The 24,648-nt window shown below is 46.6% G+C and overlaps 1 protein-coding gene across 1 annotated transcript in view; it reads left to right on the top strand.

Annotated features, from left to right (window-relative positions):
• The window catches only part of itga5 (integrin, alpha 5 (fibronectin receptor, alpha polypeptide)), a 38,298-nt gene that overhangs the window by 10,355 nt on the left and 3,295 nt on the right, over positions 1-24,648 (top strand). Inside the window, exons 2-29 of the mRNA XM_010890544.3 lie at positions 994-1,124; positions 4,873-4,973; positions 5,241-5,364; positions 5,876-5,937; positions 6,359-6,404; positions 6,516-6,641; positions 6,903-6,947; positions 7,208-7,251; positions 7,445-7,501; positions 8,054-8,106; positions 8,460-8,665; positions 9,303-9,494; positions 9,605-9,650; positions 9,778-9,891; positions 11,087-11,142; positions 11,568-11,725; positions 12,294-12,431; positions 15,217-15,284; positions 16,791-16,941; positions 17,200-17,292; positions 18,305-18,384; positions 18,510-18,590; positions 18,740-18,845; positions 19,345-19,503; positions 20,221-20,328; positions 22,554-22,667; positions 24,195-24,296; positions 24,445-24,567. Coding sequence (XP_010888846.2) covers positions 994-1,124; positions 4,873-4,973; positions 5,241-5,364; positions 5,876-5,937; positions 6,359-6,404; positions 6,516-6,641; positions 6,903-6,947; positions 7,208-7,251; positions 7,445-7,501; positions 8,054-8,106; positions 8,460-8,665; positions 9,303-9,494; positions 9,605-9,650; positions 9,778-9,891; positions 11,087-11,142; positions 11,568-11,725; positions 12,294-12,431; positions 15,217-15,284; positions 16,791-16,941; positions 17,200-17,292; positions 18,305-18,384; positions 18,510-18,590; positions 18,740-18,845; positions 19,345-19,503; positions 20,221-20,328; positions 22,554-22,667; positions 24,195-24,296; positions 24,445-24,567 — 2,884 coding nt within the window. The remainder of the gene's footprint in view (positions 1-993; positions 1,125-4,872; positions 4,974-5,240; positions 5,365-5,875; positions 5,938-6,358; positions 6,405-6,515; positions 6,642-6,902; positions 6,948-7,207; positions 7,252-7,444; positions 7,502-8,053; positions 8,107-8,459; positions 8,666-9,302; positions 9,495-9,604; positions 9,651-9,777; positions 9,892-11,086; positions 11,143-11,567; positions 11,726-12,293; positions 12,432-15,216; positions 15,285-16,790; positions 16,942-17,199; positions 17,293-18,304; positions 18,385-18,509; positions 18,591-18,739; positions 18,846-19,344; positions 19,504-20,220; positions 20,329-22,553; positions 22,668-24,194; positions 24,297-24,444; positions 24,568-24,648) is intronic.

Consider the following 24,648-nt stretch of genomic DNA (forward strand, 5'->3'; position numbering starts at 1 on the left):
AGGTCTCTTATACAAAACCTTATTTTTATTCAGAAGGCTATGACCCAAAGTAAGTATTCTGTCCGGCTCTACAAAAAGCATGCCAATCTGACAAGTATGAATGCTTAGTTTCACCAAGGCTGCTTTCTGTATTCAGGGTGGCTCCCGATGGAATCTGGCCTGAACACTGAGTTGTCCCCTAAGGGATGACACTAAATATTGCGGTAGCGTAAACCACCGCATATCGCTTGGTGACTGACTTGCTACAGGAAAGGGTGTGCTGTTCCTGTGTTTGAGGAAGGATAACCCTCAGGCTCTACAGTACACTCATTGCTTTCTTCCCGTTTCCTCTGTCTGCCACACTGCTTCACTGTACAGCACTATGCCTGTGAGGATGATGGTGATGGGATAAATGGTGCCGCAGTGAGGTAATGGCTATGATGTGCTGGCTCAGCCAAACGGTCTACTGGGGAAAAAATCCCTGTTGCTAAACAACTGGCCCTAAGGCTACGTTTACACCCTCAGACACAGATATTATTAGTCATAAGGGTAAATGGATGAATTAATATAACTATTTTCATATCAGATTTTCTTTTACTGATATGATTGGTCAAAATTCCAATTTGTGGAGAAAAAAAAGAGCAGAACTTTTGGGTTGCCTTATGGTTTAGTCATTCATCTTAAAGATTGCATGCTGTCTTTGGTTTCCAGACATTTTGTCCTGATGGTCTTTGACCAGTTTGGCTATACCTCAGACTCACATGAAATGTTGTCATTAGCTCTGGTGAACTGGATTATACCTAGAATTATGTTGCTTAGGGACATAATTCCAGATTGTTGCAATAATGTTAACCGTGTCTGCTCTGGGACTCAATTTAGCGACCTTTTGGTTAACTAGTCAGTTGCTTTGACCAGTAGCTACATGTCTTGTTCCTGAGGTAAGGCTGATTGTAGAGACGCAATGACATTTGACGACATTTCAATGACAAAATGTTTCCTTCTCTCTCTTTAAAGCGTCAGTGTGGTGATTGGCGCACCCAAGGCCAATACCAGTCAGCTGAACATCACAGAGGGTGGGTCTGTGTACTACTGCCCATGGAGTATCAACGAATCAGAGTGCCACAACATTGAGTTTGACAGTCAAGGTAAGCCATGTCATTGGCAGACTATGATCAATGTGGAACCTCACTGCCTCAATAGCTAGTAACTGCGTCACGTCTCAATGTTCTATGATACCACATAATTGAATGCTTAAAAACAAGAAGATATTTGACCAGAGAAGTGTCACCTCTTGCCGAACAGTACAGCTACCATTCAGAAATGATCCAGTTCAAACTACATGTGAACACTAATGGAATGGGTGGGTAGTATTCAGCAGTCCTGTTCTGGTTACTCAATAGCAGCATATTGCAAGTGGGAGTTGTTTATCAACTGTGAGCCACTGAAAGCTCTTGTTTTCTCTTTTTCTTTTGAAAAATGCACCCCTCTTAATCTGTCTAAGTATATGAATAAGCGTGGATTATTATTATGTGGATTTAGTTAATCACAAATATACAGTATGTTGTTTTAGCGGTTTTGTTCACCCAACAGCATAATGACAGCTGTCTTTAAGTTCTCTTAACTGCTTACTGTAGCATATACCACCCAACTGCTTTGAATGTCTTGACTAGTGACTCAAGCCTGAAAATCTTTAACTGGAAATTTAAGAGGATGGTTAGGCGCCGTTAAGCCGGTCAAGCTGAGTTCCCGTTCTAAGCACTTCTTAAAACCTCTGGTCCATGTCCACCATGCTTTGTGGTGGGTAAGGTGATCATGTGTCACTGTTCTGCTTCACTGAGCCTTTGTCTTACCCTGGATCCTGACAACGTGAATAAATACAATGATATATCTGGTTGCCCAGCTCTCACCAAAGATCTTTCTTTGCACCCAATTGTTAAAGGTAGGCCTCCTGTAAATTATCTGGGTTTTTGTGAGCTCTTCAGAGAAGTCGGTCATTGTTCCAGTGACTGAACAGCTGATTGACCCAATGACCTTTACTGAAATGAGAAAAAGACCAAGTTATGGAGTGACAGACACTCCAACCGGGAGAAACTCACACACACCTGTCCTATTGCTGTCCTATTTGTTACAGTGGTGTGTGTGAGTGCAGTGGGATTTTGGACTGTTGGCTTGTTTCCTTGGATATCCAGGAGAAGAGTGCTGAGAGCCGGGGCTGATTTACTGTCCATAGGACACATTAGTAGACAAATATTCCACTGGAGCAGATTTTCTGCGTTTTTCAAGCCCCGTTTAACTGCAAATTACAAGGAATCCAACTGTTGGTTTCTCTTCTTTTGTGCTTATTCCCTTTTCTCTCAACTGATTAGAAAATGTGATACACATCCTTGGCTGCTGGCTCAGGGCCATGGTTGTCTCAGTGATGTAATGTGCTGCAGGTCGCTGGGGTGAAGGATCATCCCTGGGGGGGGGGGGTTGACAGTGTGTCCTTCGTTTTACTTAATGGGCTTTGAAGGCACACATTTTATTTGAGAGGAATAGCCAATCTGCTCAAGCAAGAACATAGCAGCTCTTTCAGGACGACCGAGTAAACACATTTCTCCTTATTTGGTGAGAACATGACTCGAGCTATGTGTCGGATATTAAACATGGAATTTATAAATACTGACCCTTTATATTTAAGGTGTGTTTTCTTCAGGACCTTCTTCCTGAGTGTGCATGTGGTATTCCTGAGCCTGGCCCAGAGGTCACACATCCACTTAATTAGAACCCCCTAATTGGGTCAAAGCGGACCAGGGAGTGCCTCCTCCACCCTTTCTCTGGACTGTGACTGAGGAGATACCCCTGCCCCCGAGGGGGGCCGGCTGATGTGATGAGTGAATTTGGCCATTTGTCTCTGACCCTGTCCGCCCTGCACTTTAACCCAGGATACACACACATGGTCCAAGCTCCTCTAATGGGTCTCCTAACATCCTTCAAAAGGAAGACTGTCAATTGTTACACTCCAGACCCCACCTCTCGGGTGACCCCTGATCTCACCCAGTCCTCCTCTGTCCTGGGAGGGGCACCTAGACATGGACCAATAGGGGAGCCAGTTGTGCCCAAGTTCGCTGAGAGGAAGTCCCACAACGTATTCAATGTCTTGTTGTGTGCACCAGAGCCGTGTTTGGCGTTGGAAATGTGTGTGACTGCGGCTGACATGCAAAGCCATCTAAACGGATTTTCATCACATCGATCTCGCTCGCTCTATGAATGCCAATTTGGCGTCTCTGACAGGAACAACAGACGTAAGAACAGGCACAGAGATTACTGAACTGCAGCACTGTTGTAACACTGTCCAACCACTATATTGTTCTGAAATGTGAATGTCCGTCACTGCTAGTGTACATAGTTGCCATGGTAGAGTGTCCCAAACATAGTCCTGTTTGGCTTGCTTGTCGACTCCGTGTCACCCCCCCCCCACACACACACACACACACTCACACTTTATCAAAACAGGGGCCCCTGAGTTGGGAAAACAGGAGGAAAAGTATAGAGGGACTGTGAAGTCTGCCGATTACTGCAATGTAGTTAAAGAAACATGCCTCTTACGTCTATTTAATGTGTTAGGCATGTTATTTGTGGTAAAGACAAAGCGTGTCTTTCCCACATGATGGAGGAGCACACAGATGTAGCACAGTATGAGTCATGGGTGCCTGTCAGTAAGGGCTTCAAGGACAGCCTTGTCATGGTCGTAAGCCACTGATGTTATTAAAGAGCCCTCATCCCTACTGCTGTCTCCAGACAGGACCGAGCCCCCCCGGGAGAGAACAGCGAGAGGAAGGAAGGGCCGCAGAGAGAACAAGAGGGAGCGCGATGAAAGAAAAGTGGGATAGAGAAAAGACGAGGGGAGTTAAATGGAGGGAGAGACAGGACAGAAATGTTATTAGAGTGTGTCTGAGCAGGGATGACTGAGAGGTTGCTGGATGGAAGCCGAGCCAGAGCGCTTGTTTTGTTTGGACATGGTCCCCCGCTTGTTCCTTCTTCCCACCAGGACACGGAGCAGAGAAGAGAGCTCATGCCTGGCTGGGGAGAGCCAGAGGCAGGGGCAGGGGCTTGGCCACAGGGGGGCGAGGAGGCTCATGCACAGCCTGCTTTCCTCACATCCACAGGTCACAAACTCTGGCTCTCACCATCAGGCCTCCTCCTCCCACAGACAGATGAGGCCTCGCTGTGGTGGGAACTGATACCTAGGCAAGGGTGTGGCTGGTTCAGTACCTACATGCAATTTGTTTGGTCCGAGACGGATACTTGCTGTTATCTGAATTCCAAACAATAAGACCACTTGTTCCAGGATGTTTGAATGTATTTAATTTCTCACCATAGCAACACAGATATTGCATTAGTCTTGCCAATAAAACATCTGGTAAGACCCTGACACTCCAGGCCATCTGTCCTGTCACCTGCTCTTCTCCTGTCACGGAGGCCGCTTCCTCAATGACACCCTTACGATTACTGCACTGTAGGGCTTAGAGTACCGTTTGGAACTCGGTCAGACTACATTGGAGTGAAGCTCTGGGTTATAGGCCAGGTGGCCAAACAGGACCAGGTTCAGAAAGGTCACTGAGGGCTGGCCAGAGAACATTCTCAGGTTGACATCTGAACAGTAAAGACAAGCCCCATATGTAATATAAGGCTATGACGAGCATCAAATTCCATCAAGTTGTATTCCGTTTCCTTCTGGAATGTTCTTAAAAACTGAATGTGTTTGTGTTTAATGTTGCAGTATGTAGTTCCTGTTGTGCCAGATGGCTTGGATGACGTCTCCTGGAGCTTCCAGGAGAGGAATTGCATGATTCATATGGGTCTTGTTTTTTCCCTGTCATCACTCATTCACCCAGACTTTTTTCCTTCTAGGGGACCGCACCGTCACTCTGAATGAGACAGACTACCAGGCTGAATTCAAGTCCCACCAGTGGTTTGGCGCCACCATCCGTTCCCACGGCGACACCATTTTGGTAAGGCAACCCATCTCAGAGATGGGGTGGGGAAAGCTGGTTATTTTTCAACTTTCAACATTCAGTACTTCTCAGTAGTTCAACGGTTAGGATGACTGGCTTCAATGTGAAGGGTTTTGTGTATGTCCATAAGGTTTTTCCTTCTGTTTTTAGGGATGTGACCCAGATTGGATTACATTGTTACTTTGCTCCAGATGGAACTTTGACCTTTGAGTCTCCATCGATTTCACCAAGGTGTTGTTGTTTCCCCTTTTAATCCTTCCATAGGCCTGTGCCCCGCTCTACTCCTGGAGAACCAAAGCAGACACCCCCCAGTCAGATACAACAGGAACCTGTTACCTCTCTGTCAAGAACTTCACCAAGTTTGTGGAATATGCTCCCTGTCGCACAGGTAATCCTTTTTTTCCTATAAGGAAACCCTTTCTGTCCCCTTGTGCTCCCAGTTAACATCACTCCAACACATTCCCTCTATACCTATCTTTCTCCATGCCTACTGACAATCCAAGTGTCCCACACTACAGGTGACTTGTGCAGCTGTCCACACAGCAGGCGGTTAGACCGAGGTTAAGTACTGTGCCCGAGGGCCAAGCAGTCGGGATGGATATGGTCTCAAGTGACACTACTGAGTAACCACTTCCAGAGATATCGCACACAAACTGTGGGGAAACAATTGACCACCCTCAGATGCAATCAATCATGTTTTCCCCTATTGACTAAGTCTTTCCTTACTGCTGTGGTAATGGCTGACACTGGCTTGATTCTGTTTACAATTGAGCAGTTCTGTAATTGGGCTCCACAGGATCCAAGATATCTCTACACGGTCTACTTCCTAAAATATTGGTTTAATAAAAGGCTTTCCTGTCTGAAACTGATTTATTGACCACTTCCTCTCTTCATTTCAGAATTTAAGAATGAAGGTGGCCAGGGTTACTGTCAGGGGGGATTCAGTGCTGATTTCACCAAGGTAAGACTCAAACAAACTCTCTGGGTTTTTTCAGTTTTTCACATAATCAGAATGTGTACTACATTTTCTTAAAACTATAAACACATTTGTGAAAAGTCATAACCCTATTGATTAAAACCACAGACCTCTCCAGCAAAATGAAACCTAATACTCAAAACCCATATGATCATCATGTCATATGAATGAAACCTGGCACTGAATACCAATTCCTTACAACTGAGAGGAATTTCATAAAACAGTTTCATAAAAAGGTTTTCATGATTTGTGTTTAGACAAGTATTTTCACAACGGCTCAGAAATCATGTTCCACCGCCATCAGCTGGTGCCTTGTAATTCTACAAAATGAACATTTATGGCTGTAAAAATCTCAGCCCAGCTTCCCTTCGTTACAAAGACTTGATCTCCCATTTCTCTCTCTCAGGATGGAAGAGTGGTGCTTGGAGGTCCAGGCAGTTTTTTCTGGCAAGGTAAAATGCTTTACAACACGTGCGTTGTAGCAGCATGATGACGTTCTTTGCGTGAAACCTGAGAGGATCTTTCCATTCACCCCCTGTCTCCTCCTTTGTGTGTCTCCTTAGGTCAGGTGATCTCCGCGGCCAAGGAGGAGATCATCAAGGCTTACTACCCAGGGTACTTCATGCAGTCTGTGGAGGGACAGATCCAGACCAGACAGGCTGACATCAAATACGATGACAGCTTCCGTGGTAAGACTTTCCCCTCTCGTAATTCTATCAGTCTTTCAATCTCCTTACTTTCCACACATGCTGGCTTCCTGTCTCGTGAGTACCTGATGATTAATGTTAGGAAACATAACAACAACACCTCAAACCCACTGACCTTTGATATGATATGTAGATACACATTTGTTCAAAGTACATTCCTAAATCCATAGTTTGCTCTTTAAGGGTGAGGAAAGTCAATGAGTTGTGAAATATGAGCGTCTGCCCTCTCTTGTGGACTTTCAGGTTACTCTGTTGCAGTTGGGGAATTCACTGGAGACGATGTGGAAGGTAAGACCAAAACAAAGACATCTGTACCAGATACTTTTACAATCCTGCACGACAGAAAACCATTTAATGGTTCCGCATATTTTCTGTACCTGAAGTGAACTCGAACTGAACTCACCTATAAGATTCTGTCCCGCTACCAAGATGGAAAGACTGTGCTCAAATTCTAAGAGTTCCAGACTGTGGCTGTGACCTTTGTGATGTTTCCCCTCCTAAATCTTCCCTTTTTCTTTTTTTTCCCACCCTGTCTGTGCACCTCTCAGATTTTGTGGCTGGGGTCCCGAAAGGAGGCGTGCTCGGCGGTTTGGTGAGATCCTCATCACCGCTGTTATTTTGAGAGGATGCTTGGGAAGACCGTAGGCTTAGAGAATGAAGCAGAATGAGATGATGAAAGTACCCATAGATGTGTTTGGTGAAAGTGGATATGATGCAACACAGTGTCCATATGCTGGACTTCAGAGGTTTAGACCATATGTTCTTTGTGTGTCTGTTCTCTGCAGGTGTCCATTTTCAATGGCATTGATCTGAAGTCCATGCTAAACATTAGCGGTGATCAGGTGAGCCACAAACCAAAATTTAAACTTTAAGATGTTTATGGTGGCGTCATTGATCTCCTAAGCATAAGAAGACTGATGATATCTAAGCAAAATACTTTCCTGTACAAGTTTCTGTTAACTGCGTTTCATAGTAAAGCTTAATTTGGGGGGGGGGGGGGTAGAAGCAATTTTCCCTAAATGAGAAGAAGGATTTTGAATGCGAATGGAATGGAAATGGCATAAGCACCTTTTAATTGTACTGATTGCTTCAGCTGAATAACTACCATCATACATGCATTTGCTTACCAGGGAAGCCTGAAAATCTCTGGAAAGTTGTTTCTATGTCTTCGTTACTTATGGGTTATACAGATGTGACATATAAGACCAAAAGAAGTTATATGAAGCATACATGGAGTTCTTTCTTCTCTCTACTGCCGGATCTCTATTCATTCAAACAGATTCCTCTTTATTCATTTGACATGACCCTTTGTCATAGTTTACCTTTTTCTTGGACCTTTTTGTAACTGAGATTGTGATATTCTAGAGATCTGACGTGATGCACTCTCTTCTCAGATGGGCTCTTATTTTGGGTATGCTGTGGCCACCGCTGACGTGAATAATGATGGGTGAGTACAGTAAGAGGCTAACACGACGTACTCCTCATTCTCACCAATATGTTCTCGCACACGAGCTGGGTGGTGGCGAGTTCATTTGTCCAATTATGTTATGGAACGTTTTGAGAACACATTTTATGGGAAACCTCAGTTGATAATGAAGGGTGAGTATGAGTCAGTTCTCTAACAGCAAGCACCGTGGCATTCTCGCAGTTTAAATGAGGCAGGTGGTGATGAGATTTGGATTTCGGGACCATAAATGACTTATTGGTTACCCCAGGCCGTGTCTCTAGTAGTGCGGAGAAACTTTTTGTATTTTCTTTATTGGCCGCCTTTGACAAAGTGCTCCTCCCTCTTTTCCTCAGCATGACTGACGTGTTGGTGGGAGCTCCCATGTACATGATCCGAGGGTCGGATGGTCGCTTGGAGGAGGTGGGCCGTGTGTATGTGTACCTGCAGCGCGGAAACCTGAGCCTTGAGTCAACCCTCAACCTGACTGGGACACAGGTGTTTGGGAGGTTTGGCAACACCATCGCACCTCTGGGAGATCTCAACCAGGATGGATACGATGGTACGAGATGTGCCCTTAGTAATTACGTTTTCAGGAATCAACTCAGAGGGTTTTCAGAAAAGTTTTTTTGAACGGACAATTACAATCTGTACTGTACCACATATCAATATTGGTTCCGGATGCGCTCTTAGACCCTACTTTGTGGGTTCCTCCCGGCAGACCTCATCCAGCCTGTGAGTGACAGGGTCTGAATGGAAGGCCCTTTAAAATCCAGCGGAGTGGTTTTTAAAGGGTGGTTTCTCTCTTGGCTTTGGTTCTGTACGCTCTGTAGGGGGTCTCTCTTTGAACCGTAAAGGGTCTGTGGACCATCCTCTCTCACAAAGCCACCCTTTCACATGGCCTTGGCAAAGCTCAACAGAGAGCTTCACATGTTGTCAATGCACCCACACTGCACAGAATCTGTCATGCTGATTCCCAAGTCCGTCCCGGCAACCAAACGGAGCCTTTATACCAAAGTCATAAGTATGTCCAGCAGAGCCTTTGAGTTAAAAATGTTCCCCGATGGAGGGAATTTAGTTCCAACACCCTGAAAACACATTGTAAAGTATGTTAAGGGGTGGGTGCAATAAGGGCATGAACCCTTTAGCTTGTCGTACCTCATACCTCGTTTTCCCCTGTTTTCTCTTCTGATTGGTAGATGTGGCGATCAGCTGTCCTTTTGGTGGAGAGAACCAGCAGGGATTGGTGCTTATCTACAACGGATACGCTGGTGGGCTCAAGGACACACCTTCTCAGGTCATAGTTGGCCAATGGGCTTCAGGTATCATGCCTGCCAGCTTTGGGTTTGCTGTCCGTGGGGCTAAGGATCTGGACATGAATGGCTACCCAGGTCAGTGACAAGACCAGTGCATTTATAAAATCTATCATTGCTCACTGCAGATTGCGCGTGTTCTTATTGACTTTGTAGTTCAGTGGACTTAAAATGTGTTTTCACCACAGATCTTATTGTTGGTGCTTTTGGAGTGGACAAGGCCATTCTGTACAGGTAATTTCAATTCATAACCGCCTACAATCTGTCAAACTACTGAGTGATGTATGATCAGTGTTTAGAGGTTTACCAAAAGGTCCACCGCCATTTCACTTTGACCTTTGCTCCACCTGTTGGACGACAGATCCCGACCCATCGTCACCGTCAATGCCTCCCTGAATGTCAACCCCACGATGATCAACCCCGAGGAAAAGACTTGTTCGGTCAACAATGGGAACACCACCATACCTGCCTCCTGGTAACTGTCTAGTCTCCAAAGCCGGTATTACAAAGCATCTATGAGTGGGAGCAATGTTGCCTCATTCAGTAGGGTTTGGAATTCGTCTTAGATCAGAACCCCGTACGGACGATTTGTGGATACTGGCCCAGGCACCGTTAGTTTAGGGTGTTGTCTTTTTGCTGCTTTGTTTACGCATTTGCACAACACGCGACAGGAAGGAGTTCCTCAACACTGGCGCTACGTTTTAATAGGACAGGAAGTGGGAGACAGACAGTCTTATCTGGCTGAGGTGATGACCTGTTTACACGGACACTTCTCATTCGCTGAGAGGACCAGTGTAAGTGTAATAATATCCTGAATAAGGGCATTGTGGATATTGGCCATTTTTCCATCCGTTAGAATGTGCCGCGTGGTTTTCATTACCATCCAAATGGAGAGGAAACCGAACAGAACAGGACTGCTCTGCTCTCTGGCTGGGCAGCTCAACATGCCTGACACTGTGCCTGTGTCCCCCCCCCCACGCCCCCCCCCCCCCCCCCCTCTAAATCCATAAAGGAAACCGTTGTATACACGTGTCTTGATTACTCTGCGTTGGCAGGTGAGGGACAGATTGGGGTGTGGGGATGGAGGCAGAGGAGGGGTCTGGAGGTTTGGCTCTGGCTTTTGAATGAGATATTGTTTGAGTGATCCCAGCTGGGATGCATCAGAATATGAAGACGCGTACACAAACAGGCCTTCAGACACATGAGCAGAATGTACTGTAATTACTGCACAATGAGGTTTTCGCTCCCTCCTATCCTGTTGTTCCCTTTTGTTTTGTCACTTTGTCAGACTCTTGGAAGCTGTGGCTGATGTCATTAGGGGAGGCAGGGTAGAGGAGAGGAGAGGGGAGGTAGAGATCTCTGGACCCGTCCAGATGTCGAAGCCGACTGCCTGTTGACTGTCTGGATCCCACTTGGCCCTCTTTAACGAAGCCATTCCGGGCCGGGGCTGTTTCTGGAGATGTCTGTTTGACATTGTTATTCCGTATTACTACCCAGTCTTCCATATCATATAATGTTCCTTATTCTTAACCAGGTGGTTTTTCTACATGACTTGTCATGCACAGACTGGGATGAGAGAGAACATTGTGAGGGTGTGTGTGTTGGCTTGGTGAGTTGAACGCCAATTATTGACTCTGCATGTTTTTGTGGCGTCTCTCTGTTCTAAACAGTGTCAACCTGAGTTTCTGTCTCGCAGCCGATGGGAAGTACCTCCCAGACAACCTAAGTAAGCCAACTGTCTATATCTGTTCCAAATATTGTACAATACCATACCAGAAGCTCTCTATTGGACACAAATATGAATTTATTTAGCCAGTTATTGCACAACATGTGTTGAATGGCTTTGTAGTTGTGCAGTTCTATAGTTCTGTATTGTGTTGGACTTTGACAAAGTGATGAAGAGCTTTGTCACTTCTAGAATCCACACACATGCTCTGATTACGTTCCAATCAAAGCACTATACCCCTCTTTTTTTTTGTACACAACACCAAAAACAAACGTATTACCCCTCTATACATGTAGTTACTGTTTGCCATAGAGGTAAACTAACAACATAGCCTGAGATCTGTCTTTTATGGACAGTATTCCAGTGTTTTTCCATCTGATCGATGGTGACCTACAGCACATTCACTGTGTGTGTTTGTGTGTTAGGCTTCCAGATTGAGGTGCTGTTGGATCGAGTGAAACACAAACAAAAGGGTGGGGTGAAGAGGGCCCTGTTTGTAGACTCCCAGCAGGCATTGCTTCAGAGGACTGTGAGGGTGCGGAACGGAGAGGCTGTGTGTCACCAAACCAGGATCTACCTGAGGGTAAGTCTTCGTTAGACACACACACGCACTTCCACTAAACTCTACCCATGACCTCCTAATAACCCTAATTGCAATTGTAATCATTACCCTAAACTTAAAAAACTGAAACTGGGCCTTTTGTTTTTCTATTTTGACAGCGATGTGTATATGTGTATATGTTGTAAGTCATTTAGCAAATGCTTTTGTCCAGACTGTCTTGCAGTAAGGAGTACATTTATTTTCATACCGGTTGGCACAAACCCATATAACCCTGGGGTCACAGATCTCTTTTGTGCTCAGAGGTATTGTAAAACATGTGAGCAGGTGAGATGACCCATTTATTTCCAATGGAGCATAGATTAGGGGCAAAGTTCTGGCCCGGTGCTGTGGTCACCAGTGAAAGCCGCTCAGTCGAGCAGAAGTGAGCTGGAAAAAATGGAAATCTGTTCTATTTCTGAATCTTTGTCACCCAGTCAGTCAGTCAGTTGCTCCGTCAGTACTTCCTTTTGACAAAGAAATAAAACACCACCCTTTCAGTTGAAGAAATCCTCCCTTCAGCCCTCTGACTGAACTCTCTCTCTGACTCCAGGATGATAAGGAATTCAGAGATAAGCTCTCTCCCATCGCCATCTCCCTCAACTTCAGCCTGGATCCCAAGGCCGAGTTTGACTCCCACAACCTCAGACCCATCCTCAACTACCAGACCTCCGAGATCATTGAGCGAAAGGTATTCCACTACACACGCCCTCTGACCCCCGTCCCAAAGCACAGCACACGGCCCTCCTAACCCTGAAGGACCCCGTCGAGTTAACAGCCACTGTGATCTCCTGTGGTGGAGCACGTTTTAATAAACAAGACGTAGCCTGAAGACGTAGCCTGGAAATCCATTAATTCAGTCAGAACTTATGGTGATGTTTTCACCTTGAGCAGACCTCCCCCTCTCTCCTCACCCCACACCCCCTCAGACAGGCCAGAGCTGCTCTCTCATATTTTCAAACTGCTCCGCTGGGAATGCGTCCAGAGGGTCTGGAAAGCAGTTTTTAACAGGAGAAATGTGAGGTGTGTATGTCCGTGTGTTTGGTACGATCTGACTGCCCCTCCAAGGAATGGCTGCGTTCGTGCAGGCTTTATGGCCAACTTGAGTGGCGGTTCCAAGAAGGCGCCTTCCCGACCAAGGGGTCTGCGTCAGACCGGCACAGAGGGTTGTTGGGTATTTGTGGGTGGGAACGCTTCACACGCAGAGTATGGACCACGTGCCATTTGGTGGATATTTGTCTGCTTCTTGCCAGGGACGTGAGCAGGGCTTAACATGGTTCTGCACCGTGTGTGAGTTCAGCCAGAACCACTGGATCGGTGTGGAGACTTCGCAGGGGGTCTGTCTCTCCTCACCCTGTCATTGGTGTTCCTTTGTCGTATAGACGCAGTGGTTCCCAACCCTTTTCAGTTTATGTACCACTGACAGATTTTTGCTCTGCTTGGAGTACCCCTGAAATACCCTCTCATGTTAATTTCACTGCTAAGTCTATGGTGTCATGAGTGTTTTCAAGTACCCCGTGTAGAGAGGCCATGTACCCCCAGGGGTCCTAGTACCCCTGGTTGGGAACCGCTGGTGCAGAGGCTGCCAGTGGTGCAGCAATAACCAATAGCTGAGTAATGCACCCTTATCTGTTTGTGGTGTGGAAATGGAAGGGGGGAGGGGCTTTGGTAGTGAAAAACTGCCTACATATTTAATTTGTCGTGAATACATTGAACAGCATTCACACGAGGAGGGGTTTTATTCATACGGTATGTTGTGGTCCGGTCGGTGAGTCCGAGAGCTCTCGGATACCTCTGCACATGTTGCCAGAGCGATCGGAAACGACGTCGTTCTGAGTGGATGATTGACGTTCTCTCGGGTGAACACCTCATCTATTCCGCACTCCCAGTTTTTCTCCCCTGATAATTTAGGACCGTGATTTGTACGCCCAGAAGCAGCCTTACCGCTGCACAGTTTCCACGGCATCGATACAGGGATTCATCAACTGGTCTGACTCCTGGTTCCCTTTGTTGCCTGCTCGCTGTTCATCTGGCTTCTCTCTATCAGTTATTTTGCTGTTGCCGCAGGCAGGATAGGAACCTAAATAACTTTCCCCCTGACTGATTCTGACCAAGGGCTGGCTGCTCCCTGAGGGGGCGCAGTGAGTGAGCTGGTGGTTATCATGGTCACCCCGGGTGTTCCTTAATTAGAACCCATAGCTGTGTAATGACAGGGGAGGCGCTGCGCTCGCTTTCTAATCTCCCCAGGGTTCTATTTATTATATTCCTCGTCATCTGGAGCCTCGTGATCATCACATTGGGATGGACTCGCACAGGGAACTCATTACCTTCACCATTTGGGGCTTTCCCCTGCTGCACACAGCCGCACTCGCCAACCGCCCACACGCGCACTTGCCAACCGCCCGCACGCGCACTCGCCAACCGCCCGCACGCGCACTCGCCAACCGCGCGCACTCGCCAACCGCGCGCACTCGCCAACCGTGCGCACTCGCCAACCGCCCGCACGCGCACTCGCCAACCGCCCGCACGCGCACTCGCCAATCGTACATGCATATACACAAACACACGGGTTGTGGTTATTAGTAATCCTTTCCCGCTTAGTTCCAGTCTGTCTGTACGGTCTGTGCACTGTAGCCTCTGGCCAAAGGGATATCCCACATTAGTGGCAGCCCCAGCCCCTCCCTCTGGTTCATGTGTGTTCTGTGATGACCTAGGTGGCGTCCTTTGTGGCTAGCATGTGGTCCGCCGCAGAGCGCTGTCATGTGGGAGCTGGTGAGCAGTGCTGGTAGATTTGTGGACAAAGCTGCTGGTCTCCCCAGAGGGGGTGACCACTTCTTTCCCCTCTGCCTGCAGGCTGTGCAGCTGCTCCGGACCCTACAGGCCACGCCCCTCTCCCTGTAGAAAGTCAGACAGAAGGTAGTACGAGCCATCGTACACACATTCACGTGCAGGGTTGAACGTCCCCTGGCTTCTTAACGACTAATATCCCTCCAAAGAGACGCCAAGTCAGACATGAATACTTGTGTCGTTAGAAACAGTGGTACAGTCGCTGTCCTTCCCCGGGGCGAGGAGGCTGTTGACAGGATCGTTCCAGGTGTTAGGCCTGTACTGATGACATGGGGGGGTCGTTGTGTCTGGACAGGAATACACTAAAGGTCCTGGCGCGCCGAATTTTGTTGGAAGCAACGTAGTCACAAGGCTTGCATCAGTGTTGTGGTACGGAATCAAAACCTGAAACAGATGAAAGTTCTTCGGGGAAAACAGCCCTAATGTTGAAAACAAGCGTCATTGTTATTTTCCAGCGTGAAGAACACTTACATGCAACTGGGTTCTTTTTTTTTAATGAACAAAGAGTTTGGTCTGCTTTGTATTTTCATTTTCCCCCCCATGATTGTGTGATACTGGCCTCGTTTTATCAGGACCTGTGCTATCCTGTAAGTCGTCTCTCTGTTTAAGTTGTCCCTTTTCTCCGCCAGGCCCAGATTCTGCTTGGCTGTGGTGAAGACAACATCTGTGTTCCTGACTTAAAGCTGGCAGTGCATGGGTGAGTTAGTCCCTTCATTTCCCCTCCATCCAGGACCCAGGGCACACACCACTCAGGAAATCAATAAGAATGGAGCTTTGTACAGTTAACTGTGTGCAGGTTGTAGAAACTCAACTTTTCACCCCGGTATGCAGATGAGTTGGCCCTGTTGATTCCGATGGAATTCAAAGTAAAGCTGTGTGGTACCCCACCCATTTGTTTAGTTCAGCTAGCACAGCAGAACTCTGGCAAGAACCCCACAATGTTCTGCTAGCTGGACTACAGGTGCAGGGAATGGCTGTCATGCTGAGGTGGGGGGGGGGGTTAAATGAAATAGATTTGTTTGGCAGGTGTGGGGTGTGTATGGGTAATTCATCAGAAAATGCCACCCCCCCTTCTTTTATCATTTTGTCTTCATTGTTCTACCTTGGTTTGTGTGCTAGTTCTTCATTGGATAGGCTAGACCGAAGGAAGAAATCAGAGTTTTAATGAGTCAGTTCATTTAAGGAAAATCATTATAATTCTCTTTCCTTTGGCTGTCTGGAATTAAGAGGACTGATGTATTCATTTGAATACTGAGTAATATTAACTTGGGGCAAAGGGTTGATTTAAACTATTCCCAGCAATCTAGTGGAGAAATATTTTTTGTTCTTATAGTTATATTTCTTCTGTTTTCCTGCCAAAGAATACAACCTGTGAGGTTCTGTGGTTTCAATGTTAGCCCTTTTGTTTCTTGAGAGTGTGATGGGTGTTGGAATCAGAGGAGGTTGGCCTGTTAAAGGTTGGAGTCTAATGACACAGGCTGGCTGACTGACTGTTGAAGTCTGACTCTGCTGGCTGGCCGAATGACTGTTGAAGTCTGACTCCGCTGGCTGGCCGACTGACTGTTGAAGTCTGACTCCACTGTCTGGCTGGTCGACTGACTGTTGAAGTCTGACTCCACTGGCTGGCTCAGCTAGCAGAGAATCAGTGTTTGAAATATGGCCCATGTTGCTTCCTCTCTGTGCCTGGCTTTATGAGTTCAGCTGTAATTAGAAGCGTCTGTGTGGCCCTGATGATAGAATTCCTCTCATTGTGTTCAGGGAGAGAGTGAGCTGAGGCTTGGGTGGAGGAAGGTGGAGGGAGTGGGGTTAAGGGGAGGTGTTTAACAGTCATAGTCTGTGCTCATGCATGTAGGACTTTACTGCTACTTTGGAAAAATGGTGTGAGGAGGATGCGGGGGATGGGGAGTGAGTTTCCTGAGGTGAATATGAGTAAGGGAAGTGTGTTAGGCTGTGTCCTGTTCCAACTCCTGGTTTTAAATCAGGCTGATATGTAGAACACAAAGCCTGAACAGAGTTGACGAAGAAACAAAGCACAAATGTTCAGGTTACAGCAAAAAACCAACAAAAACCCCCCCAGCCCTCTGTAGTAAATAGAACTAGATCCCTCCACTCCTTTTGCTTATTTACCCTCATAGACCTGACACCTCTTGACCTGACCTCTGACCCTATTAGTAATCAATTTATGGTTTTGTTGGGCCCTCAGAGACAGGAAGGAAGTGTACCTAGGTGACGACAACTCGCTGACCTTGACTTTCAACGCGAGGAACGTGGGTGAAGGAGGGGCCTATGAGGCGGAGCTGTATGTGGTGCTGCCTCCAGAAGCAGACTACAGTGGTATCGCCCGCAATAATGAGGTGAGCTCCAACTAACATTTCTCTTAGATAGGAAGTCATTTTTGGGGTGCACTCCATTGGCTTATAGGACTTGAGCTGGTAAGTCTATAAGGACCATGTTATATACTCCAAATGGAGCAAAATCTTTGAGCATATAAGATTAGTAGTAGATCTATAACTATAAATCTTCTTAGCTGTATTCGTGCCAATGATAGACATGTGAATGTGTACGGCTCTAACACAGCACTGTATTCTCTCCCATATCATTCTGTCTCCCAGACCTTGACCCAGCTCACCTGTAGCTACGAAACCGAGAACCAGACCCGCTACCTCAGCTGTGACCTGGGCAACCCTATGAAGTCTGGTACCAGTGTAAGTCAAGGATCCACTTGCCCACTAGAAAGAGCCTTGGTTATCACGCGCTGGCAGAGGAGTTTCTCTTGGTTAAGTCACATGGTTGGAAAACAGCAGTAGTGCTTGGTCTTGAAGTAAAAAAAAAAAAAAACATTATTATGGCAGGCATCATCAGAATTGCGAACCTTAAAATAAACTCTTGGCCTGGTCCTGCTCAAGACCATTCTGATGGAGTGTTGGTTTTGAATAGGGAGATTTTTCTTTTTTGGGGGTTAGGTCAGATGGTCCTGGCCTAACTCATCACTAATGTTTGGAAACACCCTGTTATAAATCATGAATTGTGGAACCCATTACACACACTGAGGTTAGTTTGCCTAGTTTATCCCTGGAATGGATTACTTATCATTCATAATGGCGGACATTCTGGATAAATACATTCATTAAATGTAGAGAAAGCAGAATGTTTGAGCTGTATCTGAACAGTTTTACAGTGCACATTTGCTGTGCACACACACACACACACACACACACACACACACACACACACACACACACACAATTAAACAGTTTAACAGTTAAAAGCTCTAACCTCACTGGCCTCTGGATTGCGATTACTGTGCTGTATGTGCGTGCAATTTGGATGGAAAAAAACAGGGCCATGAAATTCCAATAGAGGAAAGGGCAGTTGAACAGAATGCTGTAAGTCCCAGCCCGCCCAGGCCTGCAGGTCCAGGTGTATCACAGCTGTGTGCCACACATTTCAATGGAGGCACGATCCACCCACCCATATGTAAATTGTGTGCACGCATGACTAACTCGCTTTAGATAAAAGCATTTGCTTAATGGTGTATATCACAGACAAATAAACAAGAAACAAATATAATAAAAACTAACATATATCAAATATACCTGCAAACGGGATCTTTGATCTGATGGTTGTCCTATACCACAGCCATTTGTAGCTCCCATTCTCTTACACCATGTTACAGCTATAATCCCTGACCGTAGTGTTTTTTTTCCTCATTGACAGCTTTGGGCAGGCCTTCGTTTCACTGTGCCACGACTCAAGGACACTCGCAAGACAGTTCAGTTTGAGCTCCAGATCCGCAGGTATGACTCATCCTTAGCATTTCTAGACATGTATTTATGTGCCACTGACAAAACAGTGGAGTTCTTAACTTGTAGGTGTGTGTTTTGTTCTGTTATTCACCTCTGTGTTTCCCTCTTTTCCACAGCAAGAATGAGAATAATTCCCACAGCGAGGCGGTACCCTATCAGCTGGAGGTGGTTGTCCAAGCTGATGTCATTTTACAGGGGTGAGTACAGAGGATTTTTATGGAGGGGGAGGGTTTTGTGTCAGTGTTAGAAAGCCCTTTTGAAATAAAAAATAATAAAAAAAATAAAAAAAGTCTCCCCACAAAAACAATTGCTCACTCTGTGCGCTCTTTTTCTGTCTGTTCGAAAGCGTCTCTCGGCCAGACAAGGTGGTCTTCCCTCCCTCCAACTGGAAGTCCTCCAAGAGCCCCCGTGTGGAGCAGGACATCGGGCCGGCTGTCCAACATGTCTATGAGGTAAAGAGCGTGAAGGTTAGGTTGGTGAGATCCAGCGGGACGGTTTGGAAAAACCCTGTGGACATTCCATTTTTCCAATGTGTGGAGTTGGAGCCAGACGCCATTCATGAGGCTAACTGGCTTGACAGACACTTGTATGGATGTAGCAACAGACCAGACATCGCTAGGGCAGCGGGAAAGGAAAAGAAGGAGCAAATAGGAGGATCAAGTCCATTCACATTCCGGGAAGCTCAGGGGTTTGTCTTGAGCCTGACACCATGGCAGGTCCAACTCAATTTGAAAGCGTAGGCTCACGTTGTCTGACGTCACACCGTGTGACCTTACTCAGAGCAGGAAGAGAAACACAACTCAAGTTTAGATGACATCACTCCAACGTTTCCCGGAGGTCTCGGTCAATGCCACAGAGCAGGTTCAATTTCCACCACACTAGCTGGGCAGGTTATGTACCTCTAATTTGGATTTAATATGTCCCTCTTTCTCCTCGTTTCTCGCCTGTCAGCTGGTGAACAAAGGGCCCAGTGGTGTCAGCCACACCGTGCTGCAGCTCAGCTGTCCTCTCCGTGTTCAGGGCCAGGATCTCCTCTACCCCTTGGAGATCTCCACTGAGGGACCTGTCAACTGTACCACCAACTACTCCATCAACAGCCTGCAGCTCAAGGTGAACTATCAGTCCCTAACTTTGGAGGTTCGACTCGGAGCGTAAAGGTGAAATGACGCTTGTGTACGACTCCATACAAGTGAAGCAGGCGTCGAGCACTCATTCACTCACCAGTAAACACACAGGACGTGCGCGGGCGCGTGCGCGCACACAGCATCCCCTCCCCTTTCCCAGGGTCATAGACATCTGTGTGAGGCTGGATGGCTTTAGGAAGACATGCCCTGTGAAGATGTCCCTCAAGTTCTAATTCTGTGTGTGATTAACGGCCTCCACACCCACCTCGTGCCTCCCAGCCAGCCAGCCCTGCCCAGGACACTTGGGCCTACTATCAATTAGACCTCTCAGATCTTCCCTCTGCTCAGCACAGCATGATGAACCACTTCTGTACCGATACACTCGTCTTCTACATCTAACGTTGTCTGCCCTGGGTTTTCATCCTCAGCTTTTCATGTCTAGAATTCTCTTGCGTAATCCCTTGTTTGTGTTTAGAACTGCCCAAATGCTAAGTCGGCCCAGAAGTGGTTCTCCATTTTGCTGTGATGTGTAGATCGTGTTTCTGTGGGAAGCCATGTGAATGAGACGTCAGATGCGCTAGATTAATGAGGACTGTTCTCCAGAGTCACTCCCTGTACTGACGTGAAGGGTGGTGTGCTCTTTGGTCGTGGGCGAGGTCAGTGTTTGTAATGGGATGATCTAACGAGCGCTGTGTGTCCTCAGCTCCAGCAGTCTTCCACGGAGCAGCCTCCCATACTTGTGTCCGGACAGGGTCACCACATTGCTCGGAGAGACGTCCAGAGAGACCAGCTGGCGGAGCACACAAACCTGGTGAGGACATGTACAAAAACAAACACCGGCAGGAAAAAATGGAGACACAGACGCTGCAGAAAAGCCACCCAAAGCTTAAAACATAGTCCCCTGGACTGACAGACTATAATCCGGTGTCCCATGGAGACCGCTACATGGTTACCACCACAGACTCATTTACCAACCATTACGCTTCCGTTACCACTCCCACATGCATTCTAATGTGTCCACATCTAGCATTACACAGCTGTTTCGGATAATCGAAGCTTGTTAATGATTTTATCATTTAAATGGCCCATGAGCATTAGTTGGGCAAAACACTCCCGGGAGGCACCAGAACCGCCTTTGGAAGACCTTGTTCCAGAACACTAGTGTGGGCGCAAACTATGACACCCTTAATGCAACAGGCTTTGTTTTTGATTTTTGTTTGTAAAGGACTGTTCCCCGCTGTCAAAGTAGTTGAGATAAACAGGATGGTAGAGACCAGGGACATTGCTTTGAATATAGAGCTGAGGTGGAGGGTTGAACCTCTGCCTGGGGCAAGGCATGTTGTTGATCTAGGAGGGTGGCTTTGGCCTGGTCCTGCTCTAACATAAGCCTCCCGGGATTGGCTAATGAGGATATGATGTAATTAAGGGGGAGGGGTCAAAGGGCTTGTGCTGGTCCCGCTGTGATGATTAGCATTAAAGGGCTGCAGGAAGGACCGCGGTTGCATGGGAGTCGGATGATCTAGGGATCCACTGGTTGGTTCACAGACCACCTGGTACCTTTCCACTCTGTGGTGTTGTTTGTACAGGCTCTGGTCCTGCCCCACAGACACACTGGCCCTATTGATCCCTACAGCTGCAGGTAGGGGGAGTTCTCTATCTGTCACTACCTGTAGCGCTGAAAGAGGTCATTGTGGTCGTTAACCACCCCCCCAACCCACCCCACCCCAAAACCGTTGCTCTTAATTGACTGTCGTTTATCGTGCCTGCTAAATGACACAGTCCTATAAAGGCCCCCATTCTTTGTTTCGCTCTCAGCCTCTTAGTCTGAACATGGGACCGGAGTCTCTGTTGAAAAGCGTTTTCAAGAGAAACAGAAAGTCTGTTAGTTGTTAGAGGTGTGTATAATAAAGTTGTATAGCCCATTGATTGATTCTGGTTGTATTACAGGGTCTGGTAGATGACGGAGACCCCTCTATGACTGGCCTTTTCCTAGAAGACCTGCAATGTACACACACTGTAATGGGAGTCGAGCAGTCAGTGTCTGGTCTGCTTAACGCCCATTACAGCAGTCCAGACACACACCACACACTGCAGCTCAATCATACAGCCGGTTGCTGCTCCCTCATTGTGGGAACAGCAGCTTCACTCCTGCCCTTGACCTTGTGAGTCATATTCATGTCTGGACCATGTCCTTATGGGCCGTGTCCCTGGACCCCAGGCCCACCAGCCTCTGTAGCCTCATTCAACATACAGTCTTTCACATTTTTGTGTAATATTTCGGAAACAAATTCTGACTGGGAAAGGGACAGAAAGGGGAAGGTCTGTAACAGTAACGTCCTTGTTAAGGTTGTTTAAGACTGTTCGGCTCTGAGGTCTGTAACAGTTATGTCCTTGTTAAGGTTGGCTATGAAATGCCCTGAGGGAGGTAACAGCCAGCTGGGTGGGTGTTGGGTAGTGAACTACACCCTCCCCTACTGGGTTTGTTTGCCCTCCTTGGCTCTTGGCTTAATAAGTAAACTAATTTCTCCCGCAGGAAGCCCACCAAAACCACCTAGTCCAGGGTGGTCTGTCTATCTCGCCTGCAGTAAAATTCAGTTTGTGGAGGTTTACAATGCAAAGATCCCGTCTCCCGGTTTCTATTCCGATTGTGTATTCGGCCTTGTGAAAAGTGGGCTGGTTTTTAGTGGTTGTGCAATAATGTTGGTTGGTGTCAACTGCATGCTGCATTTTTATAGTCTCATGACATTCTCTCAATCTGCCTAATTCAAAGCAGCTCTGGATAGGGGTCTGAACATTGAGCTCTTTGTTTTATTTAGCATTCAGAGTTAACATTGCCATTATTGCCCTTCCTATCCACCACCTTTTTGTCTGCACACCCTCGCAAAACAGTTTCTTCTTCATGCAATTCATTGCTGTTAACAGAATGACCAGTAAAATTGACTTTGTAACCATTCTCGTTTTCCCTGTCCTTGGAATTTGGTTTTAGTATAACTGGAAGCGCAGCGTATCTAATGCTAACACTCCGTCCCTCCTCAGTCATGTTCTAATGTAGAGTGCTGGACGCTGAGGTGTAACGTGGGCCTTCTGGAGAAGGGGACCAGTGCCATCCTCAAAGTGCGCTCACGGATCAGGGCTGAGACCTTCATGGAGGTATGGGCTATATGGAGCGGATGGATAGATGGATGCATTCACTCTGCATAGACAAACACCCATCACACATGTAGGCTTGTTGGCCATGGGTGACACACACACATTTAATTATGAATCCAACCCCTCCAACACAGAACACATGTACAGACATGTTTCTACCAGATGACACTGATTGTATTAGACAGACTATCTGTGTACTTATGCGTAAATCTACTAAGAGATTGTTGACTCGCGTAACTTGGACTTGAGCTGTATTGACTTCTACTGAAATAGCCTAGCTAGCAGGATGGGGATATCGTTTATTTGCGTCGGCTCATTACTTTTTGTTTTGTAAACTGTGTGGTCAAGTGAGTGCTGCTCCGAAACACAGCTAATGGGCCGTAGTTGATACACACTTTCATTGCAATTCCACTGCAGTCACACATTATTTCCCCTGGTTGTTAAACATTTCCATGCAGCGAATTGAAAAATTACTCATTTGCTTTTTGTGCATGAGCCGTTTGAGATGCCGCTGTAGACCATCCTATCAACCAATCAGGGTTGCATATGTAAATATCTTTACATAATCTGTTTACTAATGCCCACATGACCAGGCTAAGCATTTAAAGTGCCATAAGAGGCCCCGACAAATACATTGTTGAAACTATAAAATATAAATTTGGTGTGTCAGCTAGCTTGCAAAAGTGAGGTGAGGTTAAATTTATTGGCTTGTTGTGGAATTTCTTTTAACAATGACATAGAAAATGGCATTTAACTATTGACTAGTGACCTGCCTCAACCTGGGTTGATAGAACTGATATTTTACACTTGCCAGTCATGACTTGAGACTCAAAAGTTAGGACTTAGGACTTGGACCCATCACTGTGTCTATTTAAAATGCTTTCTTAGATGTGAGCACAATGATTCTATTAAGCAATACTAAGACTTAAATAACCTTAGTTGGAGACTGTATAGTTTCACACAGTGTTATTGACTAGATGTTAGTCTTAATGCTAGTTCAGAGTCTTGTGCACAGACTCTGATATATATTTCAGATAGATGGTAAACTGTATAATTCTGTATAACTGTATAATAAACTGTATAATAATGACAATGTATAATTCAAGTCAAATTTCAATAGTTAATATTCTGTGTAGGGTGTGGTTTTTGTCTGGGCCCCAGTGTATTAGACCAGAGCTGGAAGGTATCTGTCCACAGAAGTTGTTGTAAGAAAGGCCTTACATGCTCTCCTTTTTATAATACAAGGCTTATGTGTGAGTGCATTGAAAATTCATTAGCTGGCGGTCGCAGCTTCTCATAGGAATGGAATGTCAGAGGGGTTTTGTGAGAGGGAGCCAGGCAGTCTGATAAAAATGGTTAATCGGTCCATGTGGCACGTTAGCGCCGACTGCTGGACACAAGGTAGAAGGCAGCCATCACCAGTCCATGCCGTCTGACACAAAAATAAGTAGCAATTTGCCTTTCCTGTAATCCTACACAAATTCCCAGAATAATCACTGTTCCGGTTCTTTTCGTTTCTGTCTCCAGAGGGCTTATAAGGGATACGTGCTGGAGTGCCTGGCCAGATTCAGCGTGGTCACCATGCCATATTCCATCCTACCAAAGGAAACACCGAGTGGCTCTAAAAAGGTGCGTGCCATGTGTCCCTGTGTTCCCACCGCCCAGTCTCTGTCGTGTTGTCATGCCCATGCGTTGTTGGACGGTTGGGGAAAATCCAGGGATCATGGAAAGGAGGCTGCGTTGAGTGTTTGACATGACTAATGTGTTCCCACCTCAGGTGGTGACCACCGTGGTGTGGAACAAGCCAGACGGCCAGTACTATGTGCCCCTGTGGATCATCATCTTGGCCATACTGGCTGGACTGCTGCTGCTGGCGCTGCTAATCTACGTTCTGTACAAAGTGAGTGGGCCAGGATTCAGGCTAACATCCGGCACAGTGGGCTCCCGTCTGCCTGGGGAGACCAGAACAGACAAATGTTTG

The sequence above is a fragment of the Esox lucius genome, chromosome 12 (genome assembly GCF_011004845.1).
Source record: "Esox lucius isolate fEsoLuc1 chromosome 12, fEsoLuc1.pri, whole genome shotgun sequence".
Taxonomy (NCBI): domain Eukaryota; kingdom Metazoa; phylum Chordata; class Actinopteri; order Esociformes; family Esocidae; genus Esox; species Esox lucius.